General features: G+C 45.9%; 1 protein-coding gene across 1 annotated transcript in view; it reads right to left on the bottom strand.

Moving 5' to 3' along the window:
* LOC119406503 (solute carrier family 23 member 1) overlaps positions 1–16053 on the bottom strand; it is a 101790-nt gene that overhangs the window by 78781 nt on the left and 6956 nt on the right. Inside the window, exons 2-5 of the mRNA XM_037673250.2 lie at positions 15031–15241; positions 12164–12265; positions 5487–5588; positions 4589–4746 (exon numbers count right to left, since the gene is read on the bottom strand). Coding sequence (XP_037529178.1) covers positions 4589–4746; positions 5487–5588; positions 12164–12265; positions 15031–15207 — 539 coding nt within the window. The 5' untranslated portion in view covers positions 15208–15241. The remainder of the gene's footprint in view (positions 1–4588; positions 4747–5486; positions 5589–12163; positions 12266–15030; positions 15242–16053) is intronic.

Here is a 16053-nt window from a genome sequence, read left to right as displayed (position 1 = left end):
CGTATGGCCAGTGTAAACTGCAAGTTTGTCTATTATAGTGCTAAATAGGGTGTTATTGAGAATTTTTGTGCTCGAACTGAGATTAATTTCCCACTGTTTCTCATATTTAAACAATGTGTTGTGTTATTTACATGGCATCATCAGCATGATTCTCAGGCTGTTTTTGACCACTGCAGGACGAAGGCCTCTCCCAATGATCTCCCTATCCTGTGCGAGCTGATTCCATTTTATCCCCGCGAACTTCTTAATTTCGTCCGTGCATCTAACTATCCGCCTTCCTCGACTGCATTTCTCATCCCTTCGTAGCCATTCTGCTGTTCTTAGTGTCCACCTGCTGTCTGTCCTACGTATTACATGGTCAGCCCAGGTCCATTTCATTCACTTGATGCTATTTTACTCCTAACATTTTTCGTTCCAATAATTGTAGTACTCGCAAGAATTTTGCCATTACATGTAGTACTAGCAAAATGTCGCTGAGTTAACGCATCGACAAGCCGTCTTGTGTTCTTCAAGGACGATGTCTCGAAGAACACAAGACGGCTTGTCGAAACGTTGGCTCCACCGACACCCCGCGTTCAAGAACTTCCCCTGGACTTCTCCCTTGTGTAGTAGTACTTGCGTACTATGCGCATAACGGTTATCTGTGGAACCGGTATGTCGATAAGTGCGCCCAAAATAAGTTGCGAAGTTATCTATTCATGTAGTTTCTGCACTCAGTGCCTGTTATCTTTCTAGATGCGTTGGACGTCGCTTTACACGTGCTATCAGGCCATATGTTTTAGAACCGCAATCCGTTCCGCTATCTCCGTTCTTTTTCCTTTGCGATCTGCTTTCGCAAAGCAACGTTTGAGTCCGTTATCCGTTTGACAAACTGTAGGGCTTATTGCAAAATTTCCCGCCTCCGTTTCTGCAAACATTTTGCCTTTTCTTCTGCTCACCTGTCTTCCAATCCGTGCATTACCTTCGAGCAATGACATACCTGTCACCCCGTTCGGCTGTACTTTTTGCTTACTGCATTCAAAACCAGCCGCGCATTTATTCTTCCATTGTCTTCTTATTTTTCCTACTTTATGATTGTTTTCTCTGTCCCTGTTTGCCTGCCAGACACCCCGCTTGGCCGGGCATTCGATCATGCTCACAACAAATGAAAGGAGCTGCGGGCATCCTCTAGGTCACGTTTTGCATTTGTGGGAGAAACTTTTCTGTAGGCTTAAAATATACGAGCTTTGTTGAACCGCCTTAAGCTCGGCGGCGACGCGTTGCAGCGACAATGTGTCAAGTTGGAGAGTGAAAAACACTGACATAAGGAATTTTGGGGAATTATGAGAAAAAAAAAGCAATTGATAGATTCTTAAAATCTTTTGCGTTGCACCATGATAATAACTTATTCGGCATAGTGCAAAAAAAAAAACGACAGCAGCAACAAGAATCCCAACTACTTCAGCTACAGCTATCGAAACATTGATTTAGCACCTAAGCGGAAACGTACAAGTCGCAAACACATGTTGAGACGTTTGAGGCTCCTCTGCAACCATCTACATGCATTCTAAAGCAGCTGACTTATTCGTTCAATGGCTTTAGAACAGCTTATTCCTGTAACAGACATTCCTCATGTCTCTTTTATGCGATAAACATACTTTTGTTTTAATACGGCGCCGTAGTGTTATTAGATGCGGGCGGATGCATAGTTACTTTCGCCTCTCGTGGAATAGACCGAGAAACTCACTTTGAGTTCATATAGAGCAGTTACGTCGGTGTGTAAATAGCTCACGCATGTAAGTTGACGCAAGAACTCCATTGCTCTCGCTTGTTTGTTTAGGTCGCTCGTGGGTTGTGCAAGATTTTAACCTTCAGTGTAGTTATGTTAGAGAAAGTTAAAAAGCGAAATTCTGCAGAGATATTTACTACATGTGAGTGCAGGTCCTCTGTATTTCACTATAAACATTTTAGAGCCTAGTATAGTTGTGCTTCGCAGAAATGTTGCACAAGTTTCACTTAGAAAAGTGCGCTTGTATAATATCTGCAATCTGCGAAGTGCGCTGTTCTCAGGAAGCAGGTCGTACGCTCTTTACTAACGCAACTTTATGAGTCATCGCAGAAGCTGGAAGGGCTAAGAATATTGCATTTGTAGAGTTTCAGGCAGGTAAGGTGACAGTGAAATCGAAATATAACAGCGTTATTCAAGCGGTGGTTTACGTGTATGAAATGACCTCTGCACTACAAGTATTCAAACGGGAATAAAACGATACCAGAAAGGCAAAAGTTTATTTCGAGACCTATTGCAGGAATCGCTGCATTCCGAGGATAGGATGGGGCGGCGGAGAATACAAATTAATAATCGTTTTAATGCGATCGTCTAATTATATGTCGGCACACTCGCTCATGAATATACTCACTCACATCTATTTCAAAAGCGTGAGTATCAGTGAGGGGCAGGTTTCGGAAGTAGTCGTGCGTATTAACGGGAGTGAGGGCCAGTGAGGCATGAGTGAACGTCGATCAGTGCAAGTGGACGTGAGTGGGAACGTGAATAAGTTATTCCTGGTGTGACTATTCATGTGACTAATTTGAGTGGGCGTCGGTGAAAAAATAGACCTGATAATAAACGTGAGTGAGTATCAAGACAGAAAATGTAAACGGTGAGTAAGTATGAGTGAGTGTTCACTTAGACTGCATGCCTGTGAACCTAACGCTGAAGCGCTATAAATATAACGAGAGAAGAATGTGGGAAGAAGGCACGTGACTCAACGCGCAAGGCATTTTAAAGAGCGACTTCTGAACGAAAGATGCATGCGTGCGATCCTACTCTAAGGGTCGGAGCATTGAGCTGCTAAGAGCTTCGAATACCCTGTAACTTACGAATTTCTTTATAATAGTCATACATATACTGGCTTCACGCACATGACAAATATTGAACAGAAAAGTTGAGGTGTGTTGAACGTACGCGAACGCACCAGACTGTGCGCGAAATCATAAGTTTAGAAGGAATACGTGGTACAGAAACGTCACATTGGTGATAAAGACCGTACAAGGTTCCCCATGGCTCACAAAAATGTTGAGACGTCAAACTGGTCATATTTTATGTATGCCATCGCTCATCTCAAAAGGCAGTGGTGCTCAGCTCTGGCCCAGCTTTTCTCGCACACATGCAAACGTAAAAAAACACACGAGGAGGGAAATACTGCAATGATTGATGCATGACAGTCGATTTCAGAGCGCGCAATTGCTGCGCACAGCGATTCGCTACAATCGGAGGGGTTCTCAGAAATGCGGACCGTTGGTTTTTAACAGCGAAGCTGTTTAACTGGCCGTAAAGTGTGGACCCTGCCGCAAAACTATCATCATCATGAACGGGTATGTGCCACAGAAATTGGGCGAATCCCGCTACTCACCGCTACGGCGTGGCCAGTAGTAACCCGGGGGATGGGTGGGAGAACGAAAACAGAGAGCGAGAGAGAAAGAAAGAAAGAAGCAAACAGAGAGACGGAAAGAAGGATATAAAGGGAAAGAGAAAAATTCTTGCCGAAGGTAAATTCTTCACGAGGCGGGATTCGAACCCGCGTACCCTCGATCCGAAGGCGGGCGCCCTAACCACTCGGCTGTCCAGGCACGCTAGCAGCGCATAGCATAGCCTTGTTAGTACAGTGTAGCAAGGTGGGGGGAAATGGAAGTGAGCGTGAGGAGTAAAAAAGGAGAGAGAGAGAAATGCGCAAAGAAGAAGAAAGAGAGACAGAGAGAACATCAATGAAAGGGAGAGAAAGAAGTCAAGAGAGAGAAAAAAGATAGGAAGAAAGAGAAAAATTCTTGCCGAAAGAAATTCTTCACGAGAAAATTCTTCACGCCCACCGGCGGAGACATCGCGCGCAACCTCCACTGCGTAGGGCATAGCCTGGCTGCGCCCAATCGTCTCCAGAGAGTCATGGGGCGTCCTAAGAAAGTGCGCACTGCCGAGGAGGAAGCCACGCATGAGCGCCGACGGGCTCGTGCTTCGCTGTCCCAAGCTTTGCGCGACTTAGTGGAAACATTATAAAAACTTAAGTGAAAATTTGAAGCGTAAACACGGCGGTCATTTCTATTCTGGGGCAAGGCAGAATCGAATATAAACTCCCGTTTACTTACTTTTGCTGTAAATTAGAGATATTAAGTTTACCAAGAACTATACGATACTAGCGTTGCGGGATCATGTTAGCAGTTCATTTGAATGAGCAAAATCCTACGAATTATTGTAATTAAATGGACATTGAATAACAATTTCAGCTGCACTATTAAACTGATCTTCTAGAAGAGCGAACCAGTCCCTAATATTTCCGACAGCATATAATTCATAACCCTGAAACGACGCAAATACCAGAAGGCATTCATCGGAGCACTCTGAAGGCTCTGATGGACCAGCACGAACTCTTCATCACGAAGTTTGGGATCGTTAACTTGGTGTACTAGTTAATTATTTACATATATAAAAAAGAAGTTTACATTGAATTATTTATGAACGAAGAGTTTCTCATGCCAAGTTGTCACAGGTTTAAAACGTCCCTCTTTAGTGTTTCGTTGAGGGAAGAAAAGAAAGAAAAAATACGTTTATTCGCACCTGATGCCAAGCGTTGTCTGGATGATTGTGCCTATGCCGGAGATGAAGAAAATTGTGGAGATGAGATATCCACGTGCCGGGTCTTCCTCGCGCATGCACAGAGCCGGAGCCAGGGCGAAAGGATAACTCAGCGCACCAGATGTGACTATGAGGTAGTGCTGCGAAATATATATGGCAGAGTGTGCATTAGCCAGAGTCGAGAGGCCAGATGCAATATTGAAAAAAGGCGCACCATTTCTAACAGTCAAACCAAGGGCGTATTGTTAATTCGCTTGTTTGCAGAAGAGAGTAGCAGATAAACACGCAGGCTTTTATTGTTGTGTATCGAACTTCTTATGTACGAGCTAGGTATCCAAGAAGCGCTTGGGATGATTGCGAAGAAAGAAGAGGGAAGAGACATTGAATGTTGAAACTATGCGTCTTAGATTAGACGATCGACAAAAGGAAGACTAGGAAGTGACAGGAAAGAGCGCATTTTCCTGTCACTCCTGTGCCTTCCTTTTATCGATCGTGGCAGTGTGCATCTAAGTTCAGGAACTGTTGGGAACAATGCAATGTTTCCCGTTCCCAGAATTCTCCTGAAGACCCAAGTTGTCGTAAACTAGAAAGCTGCGAATTGTAATGATATGATGGCTAGCCCTCAAGAACTACACTGACCGGTCCTACAGAGCCTATTATGAGGGTACGGATGTTGTTCGGTATGAGGGCTCACTGTTATAAAACAAGTGCTACGTAACTCGCAAGAACTCGCTACTGCGTAGAAATCAGTTGTACAGGTAGCTTGTCAGTGGTACCGCGGCTCATCTGAAAAGCCCTTGCTGGCTCTTTCTTAAGCGACGGATAGAGTATAGCAGATCTATTGCTACGAACTTGGGCATCACGAGGAATAAGCCAATACCTGAAGACCGAGTACAGCGCTGAAGTACCACGCCGGTCTGTCATCGACACCGTAGAACATGGCCTTGTCCGAGGACTTCTGCGACACAAGCGTCTTGACTTCCTGAAAGATTAGCGGAAACCCTCGGTTATGTTGGGTAGATGGGACTTTCCATATTCAACTCCTATAGTAATGAAAAGACCTTCGCCCAACAAATTATTCAGACGTTAATGGGACGTCAAACCCCAGATATTATTATTAAGTATATGCTATTATGGCAGTTGGTTGGTTGAAAAAACTTTATTTGGGTCCTGCAAGGCGCGCGTCAGCGCGCAGCGGGCGACTCCCACGTCGGGACCGTCAGACCAAGCCTGCCGGCCGCTCCGCGGGCCTTCCCGGCTTTAATAACAGCCATATCCGCAAGGGCATCGATGTGCATTATTGCTTCATGAATACTGTATAACAATGTAAGCTTAAAGCTTCAGGGTACGCATTCGGAAAGCATATCTTATGCACGTATAATCTCCGATTCGACATCGTTTCTGACAAGGACTCATTATAACGTTATTCACCGTCGTGAGTAGCGGCTGTTCGAACGCCGGCCGATGAGAAAGTGCTGGGTCCTGAGAAGCGTTGTGAGTAGGTGACTGGATTGTTTTGTATACCTTGGTGTTGCATACGAAACTTCAAGATGGGTACAACAATGCTGGCTGCGCAAAAATTTGGAATGCAAGTTTTTTTTTTGACATGCCAATCCTTACAAAAACATCTGCATCGATTTCTTTCTTTGCCATCTACTTAGACAACAAGTTGATAAAAAGAAGGAACTTCACGTTGTACTGACGATCGTGGCATTATGCAAACTGACGTGCAAACTGACGTGTTATTGAAAAAGGCGAGCATTTTTGAGATAATAATAAAACGATCAAATACACGTTTCGGTGATACGTAACAAGCATAAAGTTAGAAGCTTCGGAATTAGACGCTTTTCAGAACGCTCTAAGACTTTCCCAAAGGAAGTTTTGTTCAACATGCGAAGTTGGTTGCTTATTCTTGGCCACTTATTAAGCCGAACAGAAAGGATATTATGAATTAATTCATAGAGAAGCCCGAAGGATACATCTAGTCGTGTGCTCATAGAGTGATTCAACATATTTTTAAACCTTGACTAAAATTAGCTGGGTCACCTTGTAGACCTCCAACATTAAATCTAGTTCACTGACTGTAGTATACATAACCAATATATAGATAACTGTTTTTTTAGTTAAAATTATCTGCATCTTCAGCGGCAATTCGGTCTGGAAGGCGGGGGGGGGGGGACGCACGAGATTGTATCACTTCGTATTTTTACTTCGCTGTCCTTTAGTAATATAGGCTTCGTCTGAACGTCGCTTCGTCTCTCCGTGAATGAGTACATCTTCAGAACCCGGGTCTTATATTACGAAACCTTCGAGGTAGATCCCAAATACTTACAATGCATAGTGCCGCAGCAAGAAACTTCGCATGCGTTCGTCTTTCCGTTTGTTTAACAGTTGTTTGTTTAGCGGCCTCGGTCTGTCCTCGAGTTCAACCAGAATATTCTCGTACGAGGGCGGATTTTGTCCCGTGCCATGACACATTTTAGCGTAACGTCCCTCGCGTCTCTTTCAGCGCTGGGCAGTGGTCGTTTACCCTTTTTTGTCGGAGAATCGGTTGAAGGACGAAGACTGCGTCCCATAGTCCGATCGTCGCCGTTGCCCACGCGACGGCCAGCAACTCCCGCCGCTCCTACAGGCGTACCCTTCCCTGTAACGCTGGTGATGCGCTGCCCGTAAAGTTGCTCGAACAAATAATTTTGGTGAAAGCCTTCTTATTGCGTTAGGAGAGCCCGACCCCGCGGCGGATCTAGTTCACGAATGTCATATGATACTTAAGAGTGATATTTATATGATTATTTCTTTCACTTTTCGAGCCTTTATATGCTGCAGTAGCATGTACAGCGTGCAAACAAAAAAAAATATAAAAATACGGCACCTGAATGTAACCGGGGCAAGGCCAGCTGTTTCAGTGAACAGTTTTTATTTTAACTATCAGTGAGCGGAAAAAAAAAAACTGGAATGTACTCTTCGTGAGTGCATTACTCTGTACTTTACTCTGCGTGCTCCAGCCATGACTCAGCATTATTTCAGAGGATATTGTGGCGGAATTATAGCTAAACGTCCGCCATAAAGTTTGGACGTTGCAAACGGACGAACGTTGTGCGTATACCCCATACTGATGATTATGTCTGCAAAGTACGAAGCCGCTGCGCGGCACGAAAGGAACCCATATTTTCGAACGAGAACCTGTGCTCTGTTCCTCGTGATGGAACCGAATTTCCTGCCGCAGAAGGTCACACGCGTTCACGACTGTTCGTCAGGTACATTGCCTTGAACATCAAGGCACTTGACTTCAGTTATTCAACACTGGAAAATGTTACGTGTGCAGAGTCTGAGACAATTGAGAGGATACAGCGTACGTGTTAAGATAAGGAAGGGAAGAGATGTCGCTTGCAGAATAACAGATAGGTGAGCAAGTTGGTTTGGGTTCATAATGATGTACAAGGCAGCGCTAGAACGAATAGAAAGGACTAGAAGAAGACAGGACGAACAAGACGCTTGCAGATACTAGACGATGCGAGACGAGAGTGTGTGTCTTAGAGCTTGGTAGTCAAGCTCACCAGGTTCCAACATACACTTTCATTTTACTTTCTGCTATCTCCTCTAAGAATGCAAATTAGAAAAAAAAAAAATATTTTATGATAAACGCTCCCTGCAGACAAAAATTTATATTAAAGCAGGCTTCTACCAGACCCCATGGTATACTTCAGTTATGTCATTCACTTCCAAAAATAAATTTGGGAATCAGAAGAGCTAAAACCATTGCTGTGAGCCATCACCTCTCCCCCCCCCCCCCCCCCCCTCTGTTACAATGTAGAAAACTATATCTTAAAGAATCTCACATGCGTAGATTGCAGGGTCAAACTTCAAATTTAACTTGTTCGGCATAGTTGGTGATGGCGTCCTTCTGGAACGGGTGCAACAAGGATGATGGAGATGGAGCTTGAAAGTACAGTCGACGTAAAATTTAGCACGTATAATGTTCGGTGGCACTTAATCCGAAATGGCTCGAGAATTTATTTTTCTCCAGCCCACATTTTGCTGAGCGTGATAGGAGATTGAGCATGCTATCAATGAATAAATGAATGAAGAAATAGATAAATATGCCTTTTAGGCTAAGAAACTATTGAAAGAAGGTCGTAAAAAAAGCTACGTGCGATCATGACGCCATATATTTCGTGATAGATATCTACGTTGGGCCTCACTTCACCCAAGACCCAGGGCAGTTGTCATCAGTTCGCTTAACAAGCCTGTGTTTGCTTAAGGCAAACCCACCAATCCATCTACTAACACACAAAAGAAGCGTCAGTGTCTTAAAATTCAATGGCTTCTTTTTTTGTGTGTGTACTGTGCGACGGCACTGGACGTTGATCTCGAAGTATTTGACTTTACTCCGCGACGTCCTTTGTCGTCGCATGGCTTTCTGTACATATTGCAGGTACTGTCAAAAGGAAAGGCGCAAAAATCTATCGCGAGCCAGGGCAAGCACGCGAAAATGATCGAACCCGACTCGCTCATGATCTGATTGGCCCACTGGAGCGTGGCGTCGTCGCCCGGGTGTTCCCGAAGATAGATCGATTCAAGGATCTACGCCAGGCGTTCGAGGAGCACGAAACTGATGCCGGGATATTTTTTGGCAAGAGCTCGTGTTGACTGCGATTTATCTCCGTCACTGAGTCCCTGAAACGGAGGAAACGAAGCGGTTTCGCGAGTGTCAACTCTGACAGCACCCACGGCGAGGGGCGACTACGCGTCTGCTGCACTGGTCTCATCGTAACACGACTGCACTTCGTGACGAGGCCTTTAGGTTTTGCAAGGGCATTTGGTAGGTACCTACTGCTTCGCAGGTTACAGTGCCCACTCCCGATGAAATCGAACCTTGGGATGAAGGAGATGACAATATGGTGTGTGGTTTTATTTTGTTTTTTGTAGCTGTGCCAAAGTTCTAGTGGGCACTGCCTCAAAAGGAGTAATACGCGAAGTACCATCAAGGTTTCAATATACGCAGACGACATCTGTGTCTGGACTTCGGCAGTCACACGTCCTCAGATACGTGCGCGGCTTCAAAGAGCAGCAACTTTGACAGCTAGCTACTTGTGTAAACAAGGTCTCAGCATATCACCAGAAAAATGCGCACTGGTGGCATTCACTCGGGAACTAATGAAACCTTATGTCATCTCAATCAACGGGCGGCCCATTCCTTATGCCAGAACTCACAGGTTTCTTGGCGTAATCATCGACAGGGACCTATGTTGGAGCCCGCACGTAGCCTGCCTGAAGCAGCGCCTGACAGCAATTTCCCAGTTATTCAAGTTCTTGGCAGGAAAGACGTGGGGGATGTCAGTAGACGCAATGCTGGAACTCTACAGAGTGCTCTTTCTCGGTTTTCTTAGATATAGCCTGCCCGTGCTGAGTAATACTTGTAAGACCAATATTCGTGTTCTGCAGGCAGTACAAGCTCAAGCACTCAGAGCGTGCCTTGGTTTGCCCAGATGTACGTCAATAGAGGCAACTATTGCGATTGCTCGTGACCATCCAATGCAAACTCACATTACGGTGGAAGTCCTGAGAACGCACATCAGACATTTTGCACATGCTCCCTGTCATCACCTTGCAACACTGCCTTCAGAGAGGCGCCACGCATCATTTTCTAAAACTATCGTCAAGTACAACGACAAACTTCCCTCGGGCTTCACCACTGCATCTAAACCACCGATGCCCCCTTGGTGTTTTATTCGACACACAGTTCAACTCAGTGTACCAGGGATCCGGAAAAAATCTGAGCTGTCGTCACCTGTGTTGAAACAACTGTCTCTGCTTCTTTTGTACGAGAAGTATGCGGACAGTAAACATATATATACAGATGGTTCCACAAACATCCAGTGTTCGTCCGGTGCGGTGGTTGTCCCAGCAAGAGCTATTACCATCAGCTTTAGGACCGACCACTCCACGACGTCGACAGCTGCGGAACTAGCTGCTCTGCGCGCTGCACTTTGTTTGGTTAATCGGGAACCACCTCAACATTGGTCTATCTTCAGCGACTCAAAGGCAGCCCTACAATCTGTGCTATCTGCTCTGCGTCGCGGGCCATATGAACAGCTCGTATTTGAAATTCAAGGTCTTCTCCACACTTCATATGAGAAAGGGCACCACGTGACGTTTCAATGGCTGCCAAGTCACTGCGGCGTCACAGGGAACGAACAGGCCGATAATGCCGCTCGGACAGCTCATGAAAGCACACAGGAAGATACCATCCCACTTTCAAGGTCTGACGCTGCCAGCAGTCTTCGAAACCTTGCACAGGAGATCACGCTCGCTCTATGGTGCCCACCAAGCAGCCAAACCAACCGGACTAATCGTCAACGCCACCTGTCCTCTTTGATGCATATCTGTATGCCAACTGGACTCCGCCGAAGAGAGGCCACACTGCTTTATCGCTTGTGGCTAGGGGTGGCATTTACGAAATCCTATTCCTTTCGAATTGGAATGGCCGACAACGCTCTCTGCGATGCCTGTCGTTGCGAGGAGACGCTACACCACGTCCTGTGCGACTGTCCGGTATATAATGCTCAGAGACAGTCATTGGCGTCCGTTCTAGCGCGCCTTGATAGTAGACCAATGTCTGTTCAAACAATACTTGCATGTTGTCAACAGAAGACATCACAACTGAAGGCGACGAAGGCACTGCTGAGGTTTTTGAGAGCGACGAACTTGGCCAAGCGCCTGTGACAGAAATGTCGCGTACCACGCAGAAGTGACCAACTACCACGCAAGAGTGACCGACTGTTTCTATGTGTGCTATGCTACCACGCAAGAGTGACCGACTGATTCTATGTGTGCTGTGTCGTGCTATCTTTCTATCTTTCTCTCTCTCTCCATCTTTAAATCTCCCCCACCCTGTCCCCATGTGTAGGGTAGCAAACCGGTTGTCCTATACTGGTTAACCTCCCTGCCTTTCCTTCTCTACTATTTCTTCTCTCTCTTCTCTCGAAGCCCGTCACCAACGTTGCTTCGGCAAGCAATGAAATGTTCAATAAATGAGCTTTTGTGAGTGCGACGCAAATATGTATTTCGCCTACTCAGGCTCACCGAAATCAAAATTCGCTCAGAAAAGGAGCGTCTACGGCGCCGATCTCACCGCCACTGCTATTTGTGATGCCGGTACCGCAAGGCCAGTTCTTTGTCTGAGTGGCTATATTCGGCTGGAACCAGTTGGCCTCAACATGTTTACCATGACGACTACTGAACTTCGAAGCAAAGAAAACAGGCTCATTACCTCTGATGAGAATTTCTCACGTGATGAGAATTTCTGGCGCGTTAGCTATTCAGCGTCAAACGATAGTGATATCCACAAAAGGTGATAGGCTGAGCAGGCTGCTCGTCGTTGCAGTTAACGTTCTCGCTGAAAAACCCTGTCGTGTTGCTGAAGTGCAGGGGGAAAAACGTATCCCCATTCGAGAGGCGGGGTTTCCATTTAGTTTCCGCAGAGTGTCAATAAGTGCAGGGACGTACGTGAATACGGGCACAAGTGCATGGCAAATAATTTCACGCCAGGCCTACCGGTTCTTTTTCGAAGGTCAGGTGAGTATCCTCGTTCCCAGGACTCTGGGCTTCCATCGCCGCTTTGCTGAAGTCGAACACATCTTCGCCAGTCACTAATTCCTGTGAGACACAAATATGAAGCGAGGAATTATGGCTGTTTCCTACGGTAGTATAAACATGGCGAAATTGTTGCGGAATTAACTCGATGTACACTACATGCATATGTACACAAGCAGCGAGCGAATCAGTGCTGCTGGATAGCTCATAACAGCGATAGTTGTAGAGGCTAACATAATAATGTGACGAGTTATTTGCATCATTTAACATGCCGGATGTGGACATGCATTACAAAATTATTAAGAATACTCGTTTACTCGTTATTATTAGTGATGTATAAATGGGCATAAGAATAAAAGCCCACTATATGTAGCGGTGCTTAATTCTTACTGCGTGTTGCCAAAACCTGGTTGGACAAAAGTTGCAACGTTTGTAGTGAAATTCCCTCGCGTGTGGCGAGGAAGTGCAGTTTTGGCGTCTTGAAGCTCTGTTTTGATAATGAAACATATAATTAAGGAAGGCGGAAGATTCGCTGTTCTGCTTTGATTGGACTAGCCTGGCAGTCTAGGCCAGCAGGTCTGCTTCGCTTCGCTTGAACTTGTCTTTTCAGGGCACAAATAAATTAACATACCCCCCCCCCCCTTTGTATTTTATTATTCCGTTTTTCGTATAAGTTGAAGCAACAGACGCAGGACTTGCCTCCACATTGCCAACGGACAAATGACCAACGTGAGTGCCAGTTACTGCACAATTGTGAGTGAAAATATTGAAGTTTTTGTCAAGCTACGAAACATCCGCTTGCCCTAGCCACCTACAGCCTTAACTTCATATTAAGAAACACACATGCACACACACTGTAATGGAACTGGCCATTTGGAAATGCAACTGGCATTACACCTACTCAACACTACTACTAGTACTACTAGACGCACCTACGCATGTCACTATTATGAGAATGTTTATGATGTGACAAATGTCACAATGCTCGAAAACAGGAAGACTTCTATGCGGCATGATATAGCGGATATGTGTGTTTTCGTCCGATTCAAATGCCGTGGTCTGTTTTTTGCAATCTTACAATGATCAGGCATTGATAACTGCTTGTCTTTCTACTGTATGAGATGTGACACTTTACATAACACCACGCAGGACATGCTGATTATTACTGTATTTTTTTTACTAATGCTTCTACTTACACGTGCCACGTTGACATCACTGTTCTGTGTGCAGTAGACTTTATCGATCAACTTTTACTTAACCATTTAATCTCAAACTGTTCCTGAATGTCGTGTTTCTATCCACGTTTTTCCACCTTCATAGACCAACCTCAGTTGCTCTTCTCGCCGCAGGAAATCATCGCGTCTTCCTTCTAATAGTTATAATATAATTGTGCGGGTTTTACGTGCTAAAATCACGATATGATTATGAGAGGCGCCGCAGTGGAGGGCTCCAGAAATTTCGACGACCTGGAGTCATTTAACCTGCACCTCAATCTAAGTACACGGGCCTCTAGCATTTTTGCCTCCATCGAAAATGCGGCCGCCGCGACCGGGATTCGATCCCGCGACCTGCGGGTCAGCAGTCGAGCACCATAACCACTTGGCCACTTTGGTGGGTTCCGTCCTCCCACCAACGTAGACTTCGCATCAGTCTCATTATATCATTAAGCCCCCTCAGGTTTCTCTCCTGAAATGCTCTTAATTTTGATTAAACGAATTATAGCGTAACTGCAGTTGTGTGTATTGTTCGACTGCGAATATAAATTCACATAATATATTCCGAAAGCACCGAGAAACCGCACGCGATCAATACTCGCAGTGATGACTAAAAAACTTGGAGGACGCTTGAGCTTCGCTTTCAAGAGTAGAACGCGATAGCGTAATCGGACCGTGTTCGCATCACGTTCCCAATCGCTAGCCTCGCTTCGCTTCCCGGTGAAGACCTAAACCGTGCCGCTAGGAAAGCTAAAATGTGGACGCTCTCCGACTCCAATAGCCATGCATGCGGCGCGACGAAACACAGCCACTCGGCGGGGCAATGCCGTTTGAGAGCACGCCCGTGGGCCATGTGTGCCATTTCGCGGGTGATAGTCAAGCAGCTGAAGAACCTCCGAGATATGCGCGCCACCAACACTAAATGGTGTGTATAAATAGCTCGCCGTTAGTATGTATGCGTGGTGGCTGAGCGGCTGAACGCATCGCGCCACAGAGCAAGGGTTCGCAGGTTCGAATCCGCAGTATCACTCGAACCGATGATCTTCTATTATTTCTTTATTTGCATCTATCTCGAATTTTCGCTCACAGACAACGCTGATTTTTCGCAGACAGCCAAAGACGCCGACACCGAAATTTCTGCGAAACGAGCTCTTTAACGCTATGGCGTTAATATTACTGTAGAAAACGTATAGCGTTACAGAAACTGGAAGAGGAATGCTCTTTAAATCCAGGAAACTGCGTTGTTCTTCATAAGTTGACTAATGTTTGTTTAATCCTAACGCACGTCATTTATCCGCGTTTATGAACGGAAATAATTTGGGAGTGATGATTTGTAACGGTTCGTTGTAAGATAGCTGAAGCAATGTTCGGCGCGCATATCGCTCGAGGACGTTTTCAAGAACGCTTCGTCCAAGAACGGGCACTTGACGCTCCTTACGTGCGGATGACGCTAAGGAGCGCGCAGACAGGCACAAATTGTGTGAGGAGCGGAATGGAAGCGGATTGCTGATGGAAGAGGTCGAACGGTGCGTGATGCCTCGAGATGGCCCTTCTCCGAGGCGTTATGATGCACTGAAGTACCGCTTGTATCCTTCGATCCGGCTTTACCCTCACCTTGTGGGCGAACAGGGGCTCCTTCTCAGACGGCTCGGTGCCTTCATTCAGAACCTCCTCAGGGACCCTGTTCGGCTGGCCGTTGTGGTGTGCGTGGCTCTCTTCCCGAGGGGGTCCATCGTGGTTGTGCGATGGATCCTCCTTGGCGTGGGCAATGGATCCTCTTTCTGGATCCATTCTGACGTGCTGACAGCGGCGCCCTGCAAAGAACCTTAAGAAAGAATACAACGCGAACAAATGAAAAGGCGGGGACTTTAATTAAAGTGTATGTTTTCTTCGCCTGAGTATTTCGCTCTCTTTTTTCCTTCATTTATTTTTCTTTTTAACGTCGGTAAGAAAAGGTGTTTTTTTCATCATTCGTGCTCACGAAGATGCCGTATTTTAGAAAAGGAGATGAACATGGGCAATGACAAATGTAAGAAATCTTCTATTGGGCCATGACCAGGATTTGTGGAAATGTGCCCGTAGCGCCATCTCTCGCCAGTGACAGCGGTGGCTTGCAGTAACTGAATGGGAAATAGGCAGCACGACTCCCGGTTATATGCAGCAGGTACCCATTGGAACAATCTGGTAAAATTACAGTGTCGCACGACAAACCGCATGGCTTCTAAGAGTGGTTAAAAACTTGGTGGACGCTTGAGCTTCGCCTTCAAGAGTGGAACGCGACAGCGTAATCGGACCCCGTGCGCATCGCCTTCTCAACTGCTAGCCTGGCTTCGGTTCTCGGTGCATGACTCAACCGTGCCGCAAGGAAACTAATGAATGTGCGCGTAACATTGGCCGTTTCAAGGTACTTGCCTACGGCAAGTACAGTTGCGCAGTGCCCACTACGCCATAACTCTTCCTTTTGCGAATCAGTGAAGGGTCCACTACGCGTCCGTAAGGTAACACGCGAGCCTACGCAGCTGCTCACTTTCTTGATGTTTTTGCTGCTGATGATGATCAAAAATATGTCCGAGCGTTTTGTAATTGGTGGGCCTTTACAACACCCAATCGTTGTGCAATTCAGATGTTTTGACGCCT

Source organism: Rhipicephalus sanguineus, chromosome 1 (assembly GCF_013339695.2).
Source record: "Rhipicephalus sanguineus isolate Rsan-2018 chromosome 1, BIME_Rsan_1.4, whole genome shotgun sequence".
Taxonomy (NCBI): Eukaryota; Metazoa; Arthropoda; class Arachnida; order Ixodida; family Ixodidae; genus Rhipicephalus; species Rhipicephalus sanguineus.
The sequence above is the reverse complement of the archived record's forward strand: the minus strand, read 5'-3'. Positions and strand labels throughout refer to the sequence as shown.